A 22276-nucleotide genomic window follows, 5' to 3' on the forward strand; every position below is an offset into this window, starting at 1 on the left:
AATTGCTATATAGGCTATGTTACAAGCCACTCTAGAACAAACAAACACTTTTATTGTTGGTTTTGTTGTGCAGTTAATAGAGGCCTTCCTGGCTGATGAAAAGTAACAATGAGGCATTAATGACTAATGACTGCCCAATCACCAGAATGCGGCTTCAAACCTAGTTGTTATTTTATGATTGTTCTGGTGCATTTTGAAGTTCATAAAACACTTTAAACCCTGGATTAAAGTATTGTTATATAGTTTAGAAGGTAGAATGCTCCCCTGATGTCCTCTTCTCTTATATATATATAGATTGCTGCCTTCATTGCTGAATCCATGCAGAGCTGTGGAGGCCAAATTATTCCACCACCTGGATACTTCCAGAAAGTGGCAGAGTATGTACCCAGGCTAAGAGTAAAGTATTGTGTGTCTCTTACTGTAATGGACCCCCATTGCTACTTAAACTGTGGTGCGTCCACAGAATGAGGCCAGTTTTTCTAATATTGTATAGTAAATAATTATTCCAAGGTAAATGCTGACACATGAGTTCCGATAAAAACATGTTCCAACAAGGAGTAAAAATTTAATTAATGCCTAATGCTATCACAAAACTTCCGGACATTGCCATGGAACTCGGCCTGAGTGGTCAATTGCGATGTACTTTTATGAAGAAAGCCAAGCTGCAAAGCTTGGGAAATAGGCATAAATGTATGAAGCAGTGGTAAAGGTTGAGAAGTGAGCCAGCTGCTCTGTATAATTTTTACAGTATGCAAATTATAAATGTTATTTTAATGCTGATTGGTTGCCGTGGGCAACTTCTCCACTGGCACATACATTTACCTCATAGTCCCATAATGACATCCCCATAGATTGCATTTTTGTAAGAAAGTAAGAGATTTGTCTGATATCTCCTGCTCTATTGGCTCATGTAGTGTAATTCTGCCTTTCTGCATGTTTTAAGAACCAAATTTATTTTGAAAATACTAGTGTCCTACATATAAAATAAATATGTAGGACACTGAGGGCCAGATGTATCAATCTTCAAATAGTAATAAAATGGAGAGTGATAAAAAAAAACAGCCAATCAGCTCCTCACTGCCATGTTATAGGCTGGGTTTAAAAGATAACAGATAGGGGGTGGGATGTTCTAGCATCCGCAGCCCCCCTCCGCCGCCCATCGCTGACATAATTATCGCATATGCTCTAACATATGCGATAATTATGGCAAAGAACAGCTCTTGCGTTAAGAGCTGTCCTTTGCGGTGAGCTGGCGGGTCCCGGTGGCTCCCCCCTCCATCCCTTCCCGGCTTGCGGTGCTTCTCCTGCAGGGGGCTGGCTCTCCTCCTCCCTGTACCTGGAAGAGGATTACAGTGCAAGGAGGAGGAAGAGGTCACAGGTGAGGGGGGGGGGTCGGTGCGGGATGGTGGGGGTCGCAGTAGAAGCCGCTTACCTGTCGCGGTAACCCGGCGGTGGGGTTTTAGAGAATTCCACAATGCAGTAAAAACACAGATAACTGGGTTTTTACCGCATTTTTCCTTTAGAGAATCTCACCCAGGATTGGCTGGTTATCACTCTCCACTTCATCACTTTTTCGTGCAATGGGACTACTAATTGCCTAGCAGTGACACCAATCCACACATCTGTGGCTGGGATGCTGTTTTTTTTCCCCATGCATCCTATTTACTATTTGTTTGATTGCTTAGCACATAGGGTTTATTATTGTTCAAATTTTCTTTAGATTTTCAATGAAATTACTTTGGGCATAAATTATTTTGCACAGTGAATATTTTACTCTATTTATTTACTGCTGTTAAAATGAAAGAAGCTCAGTATTAACCCTCTCTCTGAGCTTTTTGCATAAAAGCAGTTCCTTTCTGTGGCCTAATTTGCAGGTACAATTGTTTTTTTGTATTCTCAGGTATGTACACAAAGCAGGTGGTGTCTTTATAGCAGATGAAGTGCAGGTTGGATTTGGAAGAGTTGGAAAACATTTCTGGAGTTTTCAGCTCCAGGGAGAAGATTTTGTACCAGATATTGTCACCATGGGAAAGCCAATTGGCAATGGACACCCCATGTCTTGTGTTGTGACAACCAGAGAAGTAGCAGAAGCCTTTGGAGCCACTGGACTAGAATATTTCAATACGGTAAGTTAATGTTAAAAGCAATCAGTGCAGATGACAACTTACTTTATACTCCTGGAAACAAAATAATTATGGTAACTTTTGAATCACATACCAAATGTATGTTATATCTGACATGTGTGGCCCATTATCACAGAAGCTCTAGAGCGACACGGCTAGGGCAGTGCTTATTAAAGGGACACTAGAAAAAAGATTATTGCCTTCCTGATAGTTGTCGTACCAGTTTCTCCAGTAATAACTGAAGGGTTTTACATAATAACATATAAATAGGTGGGGTGTAGCATTACACATATATGACATTTTAATTGATGGCCAAAGGCAACATTATATACCGGTGTCTATAGACATCAAATACTGTTATTTGCATTTATTTGTGTCACATAACATCACCGAATGACTGTTTTCTGGTTGTCGAAGTCAATGCACGCTAAGCTTAAGAATCTAAAATGTCTGCCTGTGCAAGGAAAGATTAACAATATGGTGGATTTGACTACCGGCTTCCACATAAAATAGTCATGCCATCATCATGGTAGCATAATGATGACCAAACACTCTGGCCACACGGTTGGTCAGAAAGTATTTAAATTGTATTTCTATTTTCCTTTCAAATGTTTCTACATTTACTTATTTAGGGATACATTGATACTAATAGTTTATTGGATGTACATGTCCGCATGGCACTGGCCAGTAGCCACACCCACACATCACTGGCCACACACCCTCTGCTTCTCACAATAGGACCTTGATCTGTTTCAGATCTGTGATAATAAGTCTGGTCCTGTGACTGTGCTATAGCTGTCCAGTAGAGGACATCTGATTAGAATCTAACTGCAAAGCACACTGAAAGGGTTAATATAGATTCAATTTGAATGTTTGTGCTCATTTTCTGAGCATGAATTCTCACAACTCATGCTATGCATATGGAGAGATCAGCTCCTTTATGTTTATTTTCACCTACAATACATATTTCTTTTACATACTGGTCTCCTTACTCTGTTTTCAATCAGTGTTGTTTTTGTGCAGTTTGGAGGAAATCCAGTATCTTGTGCTATTGGCTTGGCTGTGCTAGATGTTATTGAAAAGGAAAATCTGCGAGAAAATGCTACCATAGTCGGAAACTATCTGGTGGAGCTGCTGCAGGAGCAAAAAGAAAAACATCAGCTGATTGGAGATATCAGGTGACTACTTTCTGCAAAATGTGCTTTTCAAGACACCTTGCTGCTGGACAAGCATGTCTGTGGATCAAGGCAATTATCTTCCAGAGTCCAACCAAAGTGACTAAACGTAGGGATCAGTAGTGAGGCCCAACCGGTTGGTGAGATGTACAAAGCCTTGAAAAGTGATAAAGTGTAGAATGATAAGATAAACCAACAACCAATTACATACCTCCCAACTTTCTTAATAGTAGAATAGGGACACTCGCACAGCGTCTATTCGGTCAGATTAGGGGGAACTGACGTCGGCGCCCGCCCGAGTCTTGCTGGCTGCAGGGGTCCACTGCAGGAGAAAACAGATCAGCAACATGGAGCAGCAGCTCACCTTAACACAGCACCTGGTCTCCTGCCGCTGGTAAATAAACTCCACACAGACATAGGCATTCATCCACACACACACCACTTATCTAATAAATAAAGACGCGTACAACTGAATGGGCTTAAAGGGGACGGCTTATTTATTTTGAGCAGGGGCGGCCTATTTGAATCTAACTAAGATTTATGTCCCTGCTCTAACTAAGGTGGCGGGCAAAGAACGGCATGCAAAATAAATAACATTGCTGGAAAATAACAAAGTAATAAAAATAACAAACTCCGGATCTAAGGGCCTCCTGCCCTTAATTGCCAAGGACCGGCCACCTGCCAGCGTCCAAGACAACGGCTCAATTATGAAGCGGACTTTTCAAAAGGGGCCAATTGCCCTTAAGGTCAGGGGGTTGACCTTCTGCTTCTGCCCCTGACCTCGCAAATATCACTAAGGCAGAGCTCACCACTCTGCCCGAGTCATCAAAAAATTGGGCCACCTGCCCTAAACTACAAATGTCCGCCAGAATTTACGCTATCCGAAGTAGATGATCGTTAAGGTCCAGATGCGGGCCCACCTGGATCGGTGATGCCCACATCTCGACATCAACCACCAGCTAAGTGTAAATACAGCTCTAATTTAACTACCGTTCTTTCCGCCAAGACAAAATAAGCCGACAACAACTAAACGAATAAATGCAAACGACTTCTCAAAAACTAATTCTAACTAATAATTGGGGCGGGCGGGAGGGCAACGTTTCCTGAAGCAAGAGACAGAATCTTCTGGAAGCAAGAACATCACCCCATCAATCTCCACCTCTGACCTCAACCAGCCTATCCTGAACCGTCATTAAAATCAGCCAACCCATCAATCAAGATAAGCCGAACCCCCGGGCCCAGATCAAGTGTGTGAGCTAAGGATTCCTGCCAATAGCCAGGTGAGTTTATGCTGTTTTCAGCCAGACAAGCTGGCTTCTACAGTCTTTCTCCGACAGCCTGCACACACAAACCATTCCACTCCCATATCCCGTGGCAACAGCTACTCAGAACCTAGCAGTGGCAGTCATGACACCAGCGCATGACATCGCCCATGCAGACACCACTCCCCCCTCCCCAGGCATTCTGGACTTACGCATCCGCAAGTCCGTATTTTAAGGGAGCAATACACTAAAACTAAAGTGCGGGCTCATTCACAAATTGTAGGCAACCCTGACATACCCCATTATATAAGACACAGCCCCCCCCCCCCCCCCCCTAGATTACACACCACTATATTACATTACACAGCCCCGCTTATCACACCCAGTACACAGACCACTTTATTACACTATATACAGCCCTCCCATATTACATCCAGTGCACACACCACTATATTACATTACCCAGCCCCCTCATATTACACCCAGTACACAGACCACTATATTACACTATATACAGCCCCCCTCATATTACACCCAGTACACACACCACTATATTACACTATATACAGCACCCCCACCCCCCATTACAATACACACAGGCCCCCATATTACTCTTAGCACACACGCACACAAAAAACCATATAACATAGCACACAGCATTCCCCATATTACAATACACATAGCCCCCCCCCCCCATATTACGCTCAGTACAAACACCACTATATGCCATTTGAAAACAGCCCTCCCCATATTACACAGTACATACAGCGGGTGCCGGACGGGGTCCCGACAGTTGGGATCCCGACAGTTATTTACCCGGGATTCCAGCATTGAGCGTTGCTGCATGCTCCCGCAACATTGTCGGGAAAGCCGTTGATCTGCTGGCTATACCAGCAGATGACCGACTTTCAGGACGGCTTTGCATAGCGCTCCGCTATGCAATGCCATCCTCCTTTCTCCGTCCGCGACTGGCAGGGGGAAAGGGGGAGGAAAGGGGAGGAAAGTGCATGGAGCAGGGGGGGAGAGGATGTGCTGCTGATACGGAGCATGGGGAGGTAGTAACACTGTGCAGGGGGAGGCAGTGGGGCGGTCTTCCGGGCTGAAAATGGCTAATCTTTTAGCCCGGCAAGCCGTAGGGGCATACACACACACAGTGATGATGGCTGATAAACCAGCAGATGGGAGAATTTGATAGCGATGATGCGGGAGCGTGCATAATCGCTAGTCTGCCATCGGTGGCCCATACACACTGGATGATTTTTAGCAGAAAATTGCTCAAAACGCCCAAAATGAGCGATGTTCAGCTGAAAATCATCTAGTGTGTATGGACCTTAAGCATTTTGATTAGATACACAAGATATTTTGACTAGATGCACTGGAGATTTTGACTAAGTGATTTTGTCTAATTAGTCATAATTGGCTTTCCTGCACAGTCAATCTTTGCTAGGACTCGGAGATACTAACAGCCATATACACATGGGGCAATTCTTCCAGGCGATTTCGACTACATCATCAAAAAAAAACCTAGAAGGTTAGGAAAAATCGCCTCAAGTGTACACAGCGGGCAAAAGCGATGCATAGTCCCACAGCGTCAATATCGCCCGGGCAAATAGACAGTGCGAGCAATAATATTTTTACTAGATGGCATCTGCACTGTCTATTTCCCCACAGCTAGGGAAGGCAGGATGTAGTTAGCTGTTAAATCTATGATGGCTAACTGCAGTACAGTATATCTTGATTACACAAACATACCTCCCAACATCTGGGAACCCAGGTGGCTGGACAGGGTGCGCGCCGGAGACACGTGGCTAATTTTTTGGGGGCGTGGTCTGTCAGAAAAGGGGCGTGGTCTATACTCGTGGCGCTGCCGCGAGGCCACGCCCCTGTTTTCCGCCGCGGTAGAGGCATGCCCAGCAGCTCTGTGAGCTGGACCACCAGCAGCGTCTATTCACGGACCACAGGGGGGACTCCCAACTCCCCCCCCCCCTGCTGCGGGACACTGCCGGTAGTGGGAGGGACGCATGAATGAATAAGCGGGACAGTTGGGAGGTATGCACAAGGGGCTCAGTCCAAATTGCCGGGACTGAGTCCTGTGTGTACACCCTTTTAGCATTGGTATCTAAATAAAGGGGTGTACACACAGTGAGATTTTGTGTCTATGTAGTCAAAATCTCCTAGAAGGTTAGCCAAAATCTCCCTATTTTTCTCCTGCTTAGTCAATATTGTCTAGCAGAAATTTCTTAGTATAGATTGACTGTGCAGGCTAGGCAATTTTGACTAGATCATAGACTATCATTACTTAGACAAAATCACTTAGTCAAACTCTTCAGTGCATCTACCCAAAATCTCTCCCAAATTTGCTTAGTCAAAATTGCTTAGTGAAAATTGGCTGTGCGCAGGCGGAGGGGCTGGGGGCTGGCCAGCAGCTTACAGAGCTGCTGGGCATGTCCCCACAGCGACGAAAAATAGCACCGCAAGTACTGTACAGTATAGGCCACGCCCCCTTTCCGGCAGTCCACCCCTACGGCACGCGTCCTGTACCGCGATGTTCATCTGAAAAGTTGGGAGGTATGTAACACTAACACCCCAACCGTTCCCTTAATCCGACTCAACTAACAGCAGCTGACAAATATACAGACCCTTCTGTTAACATGTACTGAATGTTATTTGAAGTAAATACAATCTTCTATAATATATCTTCAATGATTCTCATTTTAATACAACCTCAATCATTAAACAGGTTAGATCAGTAGTGTAAAACTCATGGCCCTTCACCTGTTTTGGAGCTACATGTCTGAGCATGTCCTGCCACAATTTCATACCTCCCAACTTCTCTGATGAAGAAATAGGGACACGCGCGCGACGAAGCCGCGCGAGCGCCCGAAAAGGGGGTGGGGCGTATGCAAATGGGGGTGCGGCTTATGCTAATTAGCCACGACCTCATATTCATACGAGAATAGACTCTGTGCGCATGCACACAGCGTCTATTCTATTAGATTGGGGGGTCTCCCAACTGCCACCCCCCGCAGCGGGACAATGCCTGCCACGGGTGGGACAGTGGGACAGGACCCGAAAATCGGGACTGTCCCGCTGTAATCGTGACAGTTGGGAGGTATGCAATTTTAGCAATCCATTATATAAAATCTGTGGCAGGGCATGCTTAGATGTGTAGTTTCACAACAGCCTGAGGGCCATGAATTTGACACCACTGGGTTAGAGCAACATAAGAAACATGTAGTGTGCAGAAAATTCCATTCTAGAGCTGTCAGTTTCCGTCTACATGTATTTCACTGAGATGATAGAATATTATTTCACAATGCATTTCTTTATTTCTGTAGGGGTGTTGGATTGTTTATTGGTGTAGACTTGGTTAAAGATAAAAAACTGAGGACCCCAGCTACAGCCGAAGCCCTCCATATTATATATAAGTAAGTGTATCACTGAGTTTATAATACTGGATGAAAGGTTCTTCAATAGAACATAGGGCCCTATTCCGTTTTGTTTGCTGATCTGCAAATTCACAGCCCGAGTCATAATCAGAGGAATGTGCATGCGCACAGTCCTCAATGCTCATGCGCGAGCCCTCTGTGCAAGCACGGGCTCCGAACGCCTGTGCGAGCAAGCCGCTTGCTGTTTGATTGACAGCGGGTGAGAGGGCCACTGATGTCATCAACGATCAGATCTGAATCGGGCCCATAGTACATGTGCAAGGCCGCAACTGGGGTGTGTGTGTGTGTGTGTGTGTGTGTGTGTGGGGATGCCCTGAGTGCTGGATGTGATGCCAATGCATGCATGCAGGATGGGGGGAGACAGAGTCAAGACAAATTCCTGTGTTGCCTCGCATGAAGAAAATCCTAGCTTTAGCCCTGATACAGTATGTGTTTACATCTTGACTCAAGGCACTTTGTCTCCTATGTCCCTGGATATGTAGTGATAAGCATTACTTGTCAATGTTCATGTTATAATTACATGGTCAACATAGTTAATAGATTAGATTATGTCATTTGTACTATGTAAATAATACCGTTTGTATTCCAAAACAATTCATATTAATTAAAAAGTACCCAAAAATGCAGAAGTATAAAAAGGCACGATATGACTTTTATTACACTTTACATACAAATGAGTGAAGATTACATTCTTCTTACCATTGGTAAAACACCAAATGAGACAATACACTGAGACCAACGTGTGCTGCCTTTGGTGGTCATGAAATATAATATTGCTGAATGGATTGGTATTTCAAGCACTGGCTTAAAACCTAGGGGCTGATGTATCAAGCAGTGAAAAGAGTGGAGAAGTGGAGCAGTAGAGAAGTTGCCTATAGCAACCAATCAGCATAAAGGAAACATTGGTGCGATTTTGCTTGCAATTCGATTGGGATTGTATGGAGATCGAATCGAACGGCAAGCAAATCTCATTCGATTTGGACCATATTGTACAGATCTGCACTATATAGTATTGCCTGCACAGTCTATTTTTCTATTTCATTTTGATACCGCAGGGTCCTGCTCCGGGATCAAATCAACATCGTATGCGGCTGAAAAGCATTCAATGTCCATATGATTTTGATTCGATTTTGCTTATACTGTATAAGCAAAATTGAATACAAAAATAGACTAAATCGAACCGTGTGTACAGAGCATTAGTTATTATTAGCCTCAGATGGAGTAACATGCAAGGTGCCTTTTTCGGTTGTTTATATATAACATCCTGCATATATTATCATATGAGTGTATGCACAGACAAGGATGATAGATTGCGGTGACCTTTCTATGCTTACATTGCTATGCTCTGTTGTCATACCTCCCAACTTTTGACGCGAAGAAATAGGGACACTCGCGCGGCGAATTAGCCGCGACCTCATTTTCATACGAGAATAGACGCTGTGCGCATGCGCACAGCGTCTATTCTACTAGATTGGGGGGTCTCCCAACTGCCACCCCCCGCAGTGGGACAATGCCTGCCGCGGGTGGGACAGCGGGACAGGACCCGAAAATCGGGACTGTCCCTCTAAAATCGTGACAGTTGGGAGGTATGCTGTTGTTGCTCTAAAACGGAAAAAACTCACAGGCAGACAGCCAAGTAGAGATCCTGTACTATCCATAATGCACAGCTATATCCTATGCCTTAGTGCAAGCATTCCCAACCACGGTCCTCAAGGTACACCAACAGTGCAGGTTTTAGTGATATCCAGTCTTGAGAACAGGTGACTTAATTAGTACCTGAGTGATTCAGATTAAACCATCTGTGATGAAGCCTGGATATCACTAAAACCTGCACTGTTGGTGTGCCTTGAGGACCGTGGTTGGGAAAGCCTGCCTTAGTGGTAGGCTTAGTGACCATTCACAATGCAACCTACTAACACAAAATATTTAGCCTTTTAAAACACAGCCACAGAAATAAAAGAAAGTGTGATATCTTTGTTAGGTTGAAGGAAAAGCGGATCCTTCTCAGCGCGGACGGCCCACACAGGAATGTTCTCAAGTTCAAGCCTCCCATGTGCTTTACAAAGGAAGATGCTAAGATGGTGGTGGACGCCATTGATGAATTTCTGACAGGTATATAGATGCATGAGCACAGTGATATCTCATTCCCTGTTAAGATATATGCTGTGACTGTTTAAAATGGAATTAAACCGAAACAAAATACGTTGTAAAGGATGGTGAAATGTAAAGTCTGCTATTGCCTTGAATACCAGAACATCTCTATGTATTCAGACATTTCTCAGTGCCATGTCCATGGGAAAGTCCATCCCATATTTCTAGTCACTAATCAATAGCTACACTCCCTAAGCTAACAACATTGTTCAGCAGACTAGATTTTAACCTATTTTGCTTCTATACAAATTGATTTTTTAAGCAAAGCTGGATGTATAATCTACACTCCATGTGGATATGCCCTATAATATTTATGTGGGGTACACACCAAGACGATATGGCCCAAAACGAGCCAATTTAGATACAATCTCGACCGATTGTATGTAAATCGGCCGTGTTTTGGGCCATTTCGCTGCCCTTTTGATGCATTCCCGACCCGATGCGTGGCCCCGCGGGTCGGGCCATCTTGTCTGAGATCCTACCTGATGCAGGTATGATCTCATAAACGACCATTGTAGTGGGTGGGGGTCGTGATCGGATCGCAATCACATTAGGGGCATTTTCGCGGCGGGTCGGCGGCGCTGTTATCTCATGAGCGGGTTGTACGTTCCTGCATACGAGCACCATCGTCCTGGTCAGGGGCGCTGGAATGTTTTTAGGTTGGGGGGGGCAAGATATAATCTCCTTTTGGCGCCCCCTAAATTGCTATATGTTACCCCCTGTTTATATACATATATATATATATATATATATATATATATACACATATGTATGTATATATATATATATATATATATATATATATATATATATACACACATATGTACACCTGAAAATGTTGCACACTGACTATATATATATATATAATATATAGTCAGTGTGCAACATTTTCAGGGGGCGAGTTTATTTCTAAACATACCGTCTGGGGTGGTAGGGCTCTGTCTGTGCCACTGCCTTAAGTTATGTGGTGGGCACTGGGTTAGGAAGGTGGGCAGGCATGCGGGCAGGCTCCGTCCTGAGTGTAGCTCTTTCTGCGCGCTGTGCGGCGCCAGCGTCTCCGTCTGACGTCAGACGCCGGCGCAGCACTTTATAGTTTATACCCAGAGGCAGAGCACACGGCGCTGGCTGGCTCCCGGCTCCAGACTCCACTGCACTGACAGGGGAGTGAGCGGCGGGCGGTGGACAGTAGTGCGCACAATTAAAATGTTTGTGCGCACACCTTGCAGGGAACATTGCCGGGCGCCCTGGCTGTTTAACAGAGGCGGACAAGCCGTGCAGTGCCCCGGGCTGCTGCACGGCTTGTCCGCCTCTAGAAACGGCCCTGAACGGTACTTTAGTGCCTCAGTAATTTGGGGGGGGGGGCAAGCTGCCCCCTCGCCCCCCCCCCCCCCCCCGTTCCGGCGCCACTGGTCCTGGTGCATACCGGGCATTAATTAGTTGTAAACAGAAAAGATCTGTCAATATCACCATTTTGTATTCTGGAAAAGCACTAGAAAAAGGCTTGGAAAATACATATGAGTTCAGGGCATTATCATTGGAATTGTTGTTATACCTATAAACAAGCTGGTAACACTTTCAGTAGTGCCTTCATTGTAGCATGCTAGTTGGAACTCTAGCCCCATAGAAGATTACACCTTACAGAATGCTCTAGTGTTGCCAAAGGGTTGGAAACCTAGTCTGTACATCTAAGGAGAAAAGACCACAGGAAGCTGTAAGGCGGAGTTCTACACAGAAACCCTAAAAGATGAACCATAGCCCCTGTCTGAGGTCATAAGCAATCTGAAGCAAGTTTTCATCCAGGATGTCTCTGTACATTGCTGTATTCATCTTTCCCTCTATCCTGACTAGTCTCCCAGTTTCTGCCGCTGAATACATCCCAACATCATGACCTGGTGATCAGTGGTGCCTGGTTACATCCAAAAATGCCGCCTGACATTCATGCCAAAGAGTTCAATCTTTGTCTCATCAGACCAGAGTTCTTCAGGGGCAGTTTGGCAAACTCCAGGCAGGGTGCCATCTGCTTTTTTTTTAGTAAGGCTTCAGTCTGGCCACTCTACCATACAGGCCTGATTAGTGGATTGCTGCAGAGATGCTTGTCTTTCTGGAAGGTTCTATCCTCTCTCCACACAGGAGTGTTGTAGCTCTGACAGAGTGACCATCGTGTTCTTGGTCACCTCCCTGTCTTTGTTCTGAACAACGCCACATAATCGTTTATTCATATAACAAACAAAAAAACATTGTGTGGTATAGTCATCAGATACTTAAGTCTAAATATAGAGGGTTCAGTAAGAAAATAAATAAGACCAGATGGCAAAGGTGGGATACTCACCTCACAATAAGATATCAGTTTCACAGTGTATAAAGGTTTCTTTATCTTCTTTTCAACCAGAAGGAAGGAAAAAAAAGCATACCCCAACACCATACTTATCTCTGAATTCTATTATCATGTAGTGTTCTAAACTGGTTACTAATACCATTCAGTGAGCTGGGAGAAACCATGGAATGTTACTTACTCAGTATTACCCCTCCCTTCCATGCACCTGAATGGTATTACTAAGCTAATTGAGCACCTGCCACTATCTGTATGTACTTCCACTTCTGACCTGTCTATTAAAAGAACCCTTTATACATCTGTCCCTGTCCTCATTTAAGTGAGTTGGGGTACACTGTCTTCTTTTCCTTATGGTGGAGGATTTATACACAAATAGAATGCATTTGTGAATTGGATATGCCACCTTTTGTTATCTGGTGTTATTTAGATTCTCGCTGAACTAGTCTCAAAGGTCCTCACCTTTTGAATTTCCTCTATTAACACTTAGGATATGTTTCTTTTGTTTATTCATTTTTATGCTATATAGAATAAACAATTAAGTGGGGGTTTTCACAATAAAGAAAACATAAGGACACCAAGAACACATCATCATTAATCAATAAGGAATGTATAGTGATCATTTGTTTAGCATTCTTTAATCACCTCTGATGTACATTTACACTTAGGGCTGTATCTGTGTCATTTATCCACATTGTGGTTTATCTTTGAATATTTATTAGGTGTGGTGACACCCTCCAATGGATGAGAGTCTGATGGGGCCTACACACTTTGCGATTTAGGGGGATCTTCTAATCATGCTGGATATTAATCACCGGGCCATATGGCCCCTATACAAGTAGCGATGTTGAGGCATTTTCTAAGCAATCTAGTGAGATCGCTTAGAAAATACCCCTAAATCGCTTCGTCTGTAGTCTCCATTACACCCAGTGCATAATTTAGGAGAGATCCTTTTGTTATTGTCTATAATATTATCATATTATCTTCATGAACGTCAGTGAGATTCAGCTTGATGTCTTTAAACTAAAAACGGTAAAGTTGTGTACAGTAATCAGCAAAGAACAGGGTTAGAGAGATTTTGTGGGCATTTTCTTTGACAAGAATGGACCAGGATTCTTTCTCTTTCCAAAAAGTTGTGTTCATAATTATAATGGTTACTAGGCACACAATTTACCCATGCAATAATAAGTCTGCAGATCATTTCATTTAAAAAAACATAAACTGTTATTATGTAGAACTATCCTTTATTAATGTGAAAGATGCAACATTGCTCAGATTTTCTTGACAACTGTCACTATTATAACAAATTTTTAGCACAAAATTCCTTACAGTTGATAAGCTATTTACAGAACTCAGCGAAAAGGGAAAAATTAGGAAAGGATGGTGATATACTGTACTAAGGGTCTGATCCTGGGTTGTCCAAATGCAGCTGTATCTAGTATGTTGCTGCATACTGTACACAGACTTGCAAACTTACAACTCATACACAACTCAGGACTACAGTATATGGGGAATATGGTTTCTGTGGTGTATTTAATGAGTGAAATAACCAAATGGATCATTAGGTCAACAGCAATTAGTCGACAGTCAATAAGGCGACAGACCACTATTGGTTGACAGGCAATAGGTTGACACATGAAACAGATCGACCTTGACAAAAGTTTGTTTCTGTAAAAAGTTTGTCGTGGAAATGGTCGACACAGTAAAAGGTCGACCTGGGTTTTTCATCCTCTTTTTGTATCTATCTATAAGTGTACCGTGTGCTTTCCATGCTTTGGACACAGTGCTTGCTGCGCTTGGCACACTATTATATTCTGTCTCTATTCCCACTTGGATCGATAAGTAAGAACAAGTCGGTTCATTAACATGTTGAGCTTTTGCTTGTGTCGACCTTTTGTCAATGTTGACCTAGACCAGGGGTGGCCAACCCGTGGCTCTCGAGCCGCATGCAGCTCTACTCTCTCTCATGTGCGACTCGGCGGCTACCTCCCTTTGATGTGCGGCTGATAGTGTGTACACACTATTAGCAGCGCTGGCTCAGCAGATGGCCCTTTCATGTGTGCCTCCTGTCTGCACAGCGCGACGGGCCGCGACCGCGTGCATGGGCAGTAGTGCTAGGAGACAGTGCAGTGTCCCCGGCGCCATCGTAGTGACTGCAGCTGGAGTGCGTATGCCGCTTTGAGCCATCATCCTCCTGCCTTCACCGCCTCAGCCTTGTGGTCCACCTGTCATCCTGAGCCCTCCTGGGCTAATTTAAACGTATGTAATGTCTCTAATTTAAATGGACTCTCTCTTATCCGCACACCTCCTGATAAATATTTTTTTTTTTTAAATAAATTGCATAAAAGCAAAAAAAAAAGCATAAAATTGCATAAAAGCAAAAAAAAAAAAAGGTTATCAAGCACATGGCAGCAAAGGGCTTTTTGGGCTATATGGCCGGCTACAGGCTCCTCCTCCTACCATGATGGAGTGATGACTGTTAAGTAAACCTGTGCCTATTGTGCTTACCAATATGCTGCCAATTTGCTTAGTTTTCCTTACATATGAGAACTGTTATGTGATTTAGCACCCAGGATTTCTAGCAGTGATAGAGTGAGTTTTTTCTTATGCCGTAAACACAAAAATGGGGCAGGGCCTTGTGCCAGCTAAGCCTCAACCCATTTAAACATGGGGCGTGGCCTTCTGTGAGATACACCACGCCCATTTATAAATCGTATCGGCTCTTTGTTTTAACAGAACATATTTTTTGGCTCTTTGTCTCTGATTGGTTGGCCACCCCTGACCTAGACCATGTTGACCTTCTCCATGTGTCGACCTATTGACTGTTACCGAACCACTGTAATAACCGATTGGATATCATGAAGTATAGGGAGGAGGTCATCATGAAGTATAGGGAGGAGGTCATCATGAAGTATAGGGAGGAGGTCAGATAAATGTTTAAAGCTGAACAGCAATTATGCTCAATATTCTTTACAGTTTCTCGTTAATGAAGAAAGGAATGTGAACTATATTGTGTTAATAAGTAATAGTTCCATGGCGCACCTAGTTCCTATCACACAGCAAACACGTGTTGTGTATGTTAGTCTATGAACATGGGAATTATGAAGCCCCTGATATAAATATACAGTAATAGAACATGTGTGATGACATCTTTATGAACATGGCACAATGCCACAGATCGCATATCGGTCATCAAGGTGACTTATTCTCAATAAGGATGTACATTTCTTCTTGTAGTACACAAATTACAGTTAGAAACAAGCAAGTTACTTGCAGCAAGCGATCCCTATGTCCAAGAACACCTCACTGATGATGCAGCATTCCATTCGGTATCTGGATGATAGCTTGACACACTGTTGACCCTTTTAACTCTTGACCATTAATACCGCAACTGTTTCATTCACAGACACATTAGGGGAAATTTACTAAAGGAAATTTGTAAAAAAAATAGGTGTATTTGTATCCAGAAATACACTTATTTTTGACATTTACTATCCCGAAAATACGGCAATTCGTATTCGTATTGATAGCACCTATTTTACAAATACACCTATTTTTTTTACAAATTTCCTTTAGTAAATTACCCCCATTGAATCAAGTAGAAGCAATGATACTCTCCAAATCTAAAGGATGTATTTTTCAACATAATCTAAATACACTATATTCAAGTCACATGCACCAAATTATAAAACAGACTAATGAACCTATTTGCTTACTGATACAGAATATGAGCTATTACTGTAGAGTGCAGTCCTCCCATACAATGACATTATGTATGTATGTATGTATGTATGTATGTATGTATGTATGTATGTACATTGTTGGTGAAAATAAGCATATGTTTATTTTCTAGCTTTTGAAAAAGCAGAAGAGAAATCAATTGTCGTGGTTGAACCAAATAACAACAAAAGAAAAGTAAGTAATTATTTGTATAGTATCATTTTGCTACACAATACTGTCTTGACTTAAGGTGTGCCCTCATTGAGGTTGATTCACCCCGTTGTCCCGGCCTGCCCATGCGTATAATCGCTTATGCGCATGGGCAAGCATAGGCGTGCGCACGGGGCACCCCCCACACGATTGCACGCAAAATTGATTTGTGGCCGGCAGCGGTCAGGACAGCATTTCTTGCCTGCCGCCGCCGGTCTCCAGCCCGCACACCAAATAGATCACGGTGGCTGGGTGTTGCTGCTGCGGTACACGGACCTGAGGAGCTGGCTGTTCTCCATTGAAGTCAGCCCCTATAGACGTCACAGCACACAATGCACACAATGTTGTGATGCCATAGCGCGCACCCAGGCTGTCCTCCCACCCACACTCCCGTCCACACGCTGCGGCCTCTCAGATCCAGCTGCGCGCCACAGCACCATCACTCAGCACCTTCGTCCTCACCAGTGATAGGCACGTTGAGCAGGAGCCAGCGTGAGCTGCAGCCAGGCATCTAGTGTTCCTCCTAGGAGGAAGCAAGATACAGTAGGTTGCTATTTGCTTTGCTTGAGACGAAAAACAGTAATGAAATTGTAAAGTAATAAATGTGCAAATGACATAGCACATTGAGTACTGTACTACTGACTGAATTTACTGTGGTGGGTAGGAGTGGCTGCAGCACTCACTCTGCTGCAGGCATCTGTTAGGGGAGAGAGGGCCAAGGGGGGAATATATTGTAACAAACTTATTGCTTGATGCACTAAGGCTTAATTGGTTGGTGCTTTAAACCCTTATTCACATTTGCTGATCACTGCCGACAGCAATATTGGGGGGAGGGGGACAGCATCAGCAAGTGCATAGACACTTGATGATGCTGGCCGCAAGGGGGCTGATGTCAGATGGAAGTGATGGTCATGGTGCAGCATGACTGTCATTAATGTGGAAACATTTGGACGAGGTAGAGGGTCGTTAACGAGGTACAGCGTACACACTAGGCAATATTGGTCACACTATTGCTCAGAAAGCCCTCCTTTAGCATCCTCAAAACCTGTTTGCGGTAAGGGGCAGACATTTTGTGAGGGTTTTTTTCAATAGCGGGAGGCATGAGGAGCGCCGCAGACAAGTAGATCTGCGGGTCCTGGCCACAGACGCGGCGGCATGGATTGGGGTAAAGCAGGTCCCAGCTGGCAGCAGCAGTGGCAGCCCAGCAATAGCTCCCGCAGACCCCTGGCGCCCACACTCAGAGCCTCCTTGTCACTGCTGGGTCTGCGGGGCTATTGTTACTCCACCGATTATACCCCTTTCGCACTGAGCTGAGAACATGCATAAAATACTGCTGCTGGGTTGGCTCAGTAGCACTTGGAGATTAAATCTCCAAGCATCCTGTGTTAACAGCAAGACCCATGTTCAGTATGATAGATACTGTGCACATTGCTTGGTATCTACTCACAGTGACCGGGATAGGCTCCCACATGCAGACACACAGATGTGTAGTGTACTCGAGCACATTCTTGCATCCACTTTTCCGGGGCCATGAATCAGGACCATTATTTCCAAATATGATGATTGTTGATGTTACCAATTAAAATCTTAAGGTGTGTACACACGGGTGCAATTTCATGTAAAATCGCTGGGAATATGATCGCTGAGCGATAGATAAATCGCCAGCTGCGCGCTCCCATGTGCACTGCCTAATGGTCGCTGGTCGCAGGAGCATGCTCCTGCGACCAGCGGCTTTCCCCGGCGATCGCTGTGCCGGGAGGTCAGCGCTGGGGAGATCAGCGTTGATCTCCCCAGCCCCGTGCCGCTGCTCCCTCCCTCCTCCCATCAAAGTGACAGCGCTCCCCCCTCGCTGATGAAAAGGAGACACTGAGCAATATGATTGCTGGGGATATATTGCTAGCAATATATCCCCAGCAATAATATTACCCCATGTGTACACAGCATAACTGATATCACCATCCAGTAGTCGTTACAAAGTCTGCAGATGTGTGATTTTACATTGTCACAAAGCTTGTGCCATATATGTAGTAACCATGACTACATGCAATGCTTGTTTTTCAGGATCCAAGCCACATACATGACAATTTGCATGGAAATGCCTGCAGGCCTCAAGAGAGTGGTTATCCAGCAGAGACACATGTAGTCACAAGTAAAAGAATCAGAACCTAGATGAGATCCAGGATTGGTGGCTTCTTCTTCTCCAAACTGTCCGCATTACAAAACCACTTTATGGCTAAGGCTAAAAGATTTTACAATGCTTTCTATTGTATGTATTCCTGCTATTTCAAATTTTCAATATATTATATTGGAATAAAAAAATATATCCATGTTTTAATGGCTGAAATGTATAAAACACATTTTAACATATTTTTATTATGAACAATATATTTTGTAATACACCATCAAGTTACCTGTTTATTCATTCTGGTTAGTTACAACATGATGCCAAGCTTTATACGTTAATTAGCTTAACTAACATGGTGAATCATGTTGAGAAAATTAACTGTATTTTAATTGAATTTGGTAAGCATGTTGAATATTGTTCTATACCATTTAGACACAAAACAAAAATACATTAAGTATGTTAATACCAATAAAGCTATTTAAGTTAAAAAAAAAAAAAGTTTTTGCAGTTTTGCTTTGATTTATTTTACGTTACTTATTTATGGGGGTTATTCAAATCCTGAAGCAGCTGCAGCGGGATGCACAATACACCAGTTATCTGTACTTTGCATATGCACTGGACACGTTCTGCGTGTGCGCAAACAGCATACTTACCTACCCTCCCGCATTCAGCGGGAGGCTCCCGACTTTTGCCTGAGCCTCCCGCTGCCCCGCAAACCCTCTCAACCCTCCCGGTTTTTGTGACCCCTCCATGTCCATCCAGACTGCGCATGTCTGGAAATGGCAGGGGTCGGCGTGAGGTCACAGCCGGGTAGCGGAGGCCATGCGTGCTGCTGTGTGTGCACGCACGCACAGGAAGTCTCTGCTCCCTGCATCAGGACACTGACAGAGGAGCTGGAGAGAGCCGGCAGACGGGGCCCCGCCCACCACACACACACACAGAGCAGGCTCTGGCTCCGTGCATCTGCAGATCAGGCCTGCCCTGCTCTCCCTGCTCCTCTCCCTGCTCAGCTGCCGGGATCCTGCACCTCCTAAGAAGACAGAGCAATACAGAAAGGTATAGACTGGGGGAGGGAGGGTTCTGCTTAATGTAAGGGGGGCTGTGTGTGTTATAGTGGTGTGTACAGGCTGTAATATGGGGGGGGGGGGGGGGGGGGTAGCTGTATGTACTGTGTAATATGGGGAGAACTGTTTTCAAATGGTATATGGTGGTGTTTGTACTGAGAGTAATATGGGGGGCTATGTGTATTTTAATATGGGGGGTGCTGTGTGCTATGTTATATGGTTTTGTGTGTGTGCTAAGAGTAATATGGGGGACTGAGTGTATTGTGCTGTGTAGTGTAATTTAGTGGTGTGTGTACTGGGTGTAATATGCCGGGCTGTGTAATGTAATATAGTGGTGTGTAATCTGGGGGGGCTGTGTCTAATATAATGGTGTATGTCAGCGCTGCCTACAATTTGTGAATGAGCCACCTGCTGCCCCGCTCTTTAGTTGACCCGCTGAAATCTCCCTGAAAATGATTTTCAAAAGTAGGCAAGTATGGCAAACAGCTCCTGTGGCATAACGCACAGTCAGGCATCAGGCTGTCAGTGATTGACAGTCTGATGCCGTATGTGGGGCAGGGAGGGGAGGGGGTGTGACAGCCTCTATAAATGGCTGCCTCTCTTGGATCTGTTGTGGGTAAAATGAATAATCTTTGGAATTGATGACCCAAAATGTCTGCTGCATCTATAAAATATATATGGTTTCTGTACTTTACGCATGCCTAAACCTCTGTGTTATGGTAATAGTACCTTTTGTAAAGGGTCTTGTAGTAGAAAATTGCTATATAAATAAATTGCTATATAAATATAATTATTATTATTATCACTTCTATTATTTATCAGGTGTTTACCACCCATATATAATGACATTATTGACTTGCATTAATCTTTGACATATACTGACTCCCTACCATTGATTCATTCTCAGATTTCCAGAAACCCCTCTCATTTGTATTGTCACCTCAGTTTTCATGTTCTAATCCTGCAGAACTCACGCCTAGGGTAGCAAATCCCAGGATTTGGGGCCAAATCCTGGGATTTCGGGATTAGACTGCGCATACGCAGTCTAATGCCGGGCAGCGTCTGAACACACGCTGTTCCCACCCCAGAGTGCGGCCTGATCAGTGTGACTTGATCATAGGTCACGCTACGCAGGCCGCACCTCTGCCACTGGAACCCTCCGCCTCCCGTCTGCACTCCTGGCAACACCCGACCTGCGCTCCGCCCCTCCCGACCTGTGCTCCCACACATAACCCCCCTCCGACTGCCTCCCTGGCTCCCGTAACACCTGCAACACCCGCTGACTGACTCCTCCTCATGGTACCACCACAACACTTCCACCTGCCCCGCACCCCCTCGTAAGTAAATGTGGGGGACGTGGGGGATATTCTTTTAGGGATGCCAATCTGGGGATCCCGGGATTGAGCATTTTTCAATCCTTATTCCCAGGATTGAAAAAATGCCCCGGGATTGGCATCCCTACTCACGTAATTTCCTGTACTTTATCGAAGTTGGCCTTTCATCCTCACCATCTTATTACTTTCCATAACCAGCTCTGCTCTAATTTACCTCACCAGGCCACATTACTTTTGAGAGCATTTCTTAATAAAAAATAAAGACAACATCAGGCTAATAAATATATTTAAAGAATAAATTCATTTATTTCTAGCATAATGTATTTTTTTAACTCTGCATTATAAAATTAAGAATTCTGGACCAAGATTGGTTGTATGATTCGTGGTATGTTACCACAACCCTTAGCCAGGTATTGCAGTGTTAATAATCACATATTTACTAACATACAGATGGAGCACTGTACATCCTGGCTGGCGGATCGCCAGAACGTCCCCGCTGGCGATCCGCCAGCAGCCTCGCCATCCATTATACTGAGACACGCGTGCGTCTCACGCGCACGCGCGCCTCAGTCTCCGTCGCCGGGGCGAAGGAAACCCTGTCCGTCTCCGCCTCAGGGAGACGGACAGGGTTAGGGCGGGATTGGGGGGGGTGCGGGCAGGCGGCGGGGACCCCGGGTTACCGCCGACAAGGGTGCGGGCAGGCGGCGGGGACCCGGGGGAGCGGAAGGAAGCGCCGTCGGTAGGGGACGCGTGCGCCTCTCGTGCGCGCGCGTCCCCTTCTCGCCATTGATATGGCGCTGGCGGGGGATGGCGGCTGGCATCGCCAGCACCATCCCCTGCAAGGATGGGACATACTCCATCTGTATGTGATTATTAATGCAAAGGACAGCTCTTCTGATAAGAGCTGTCCTTTATGATGCAGATTCACTGCTGGGCTTCAGGGTCTAAGGCCCGGGATTCCCTCTGCGCATGTGCAGAGTGACGGCGCCGGCGGCAGGGCATGCTAGGAGGGATCCATAATAGATCCCTCAAACAGCGCTGCAAAGAGAAACACATATGAATCTGGAACTAGACACTGAAGACGCTATCTTTGCACACTTTTTGAAGTCTTGCACTGGGCGGGTTTTCAATCTGACATGTGGCAGCTATCTGATTGCAGGGCTCTGCACTTTTGCACAGCAGTGATCAGATCTGAACCATGCCCCATGTTTAACTCCATCATTCTCTGAATTAGGCCCCTTATTAATAGCCAATAGTGTCCTCTCCTGAGAAGCTCTGGAAAAGCTCTGGAAATGGTCTGTAACTGTGAAAGGAAGGGCTATCATTGGTATGCC

General features: G+C 44.7%; 1 protein-coding gene across 1 annotated transcript in view; it reads left to right on the plus strand.

Annotated features, from left to right (window-relative positions):
• The window catches only part of ETNPPL (ethanolamine-phosphate phospho-lyase), a 55773-nt gene extending 36739 nt beyond the window's left edge, over positions 1-19034 (plus strand). Inside the window, exons 7-13 of the mRNA XM_083178334.1 lie at positions 295-377; positions 1901-2126; positions 3147-3301; positions 7899-7988; positions 9991-10121; positions 16343-16404; positions 18481-19034. Coding sequence (XP_083034460.1) covers positions 295-377; positions 1901-2126; positions 3147-3301; positions 7899-7988; positions 9991-10121; positions 16343-16404; positions 18481-18588 — 855 coding nt within the window. The 3' untranslated portion in view covers positions 18589-19034. The remainder of the gene's footprint in view (positions 1-294; positions 378-1900; positions 2127-3146; positions 3302-7898; positions 7989-9990; positions 10122-16342; positions 16405-18480) is intronic.
• Positions 19035-22276: the final 3242 nt, after the last annotated feature.

This window comes from Crinia signifera, chromosome 1, assembly GCF_055691185.1.
Source record: "Crinia signifera chromosome 1, ASM5569118v1, whole genome shotgun sequence".
Classification (NCBI taxonomy): domain Eukaryota; kingdom Metazoa; phylum Chordata; class Amphibia; order Anura; family Myobatrachidae; genus Crinia; species Crinia signifera.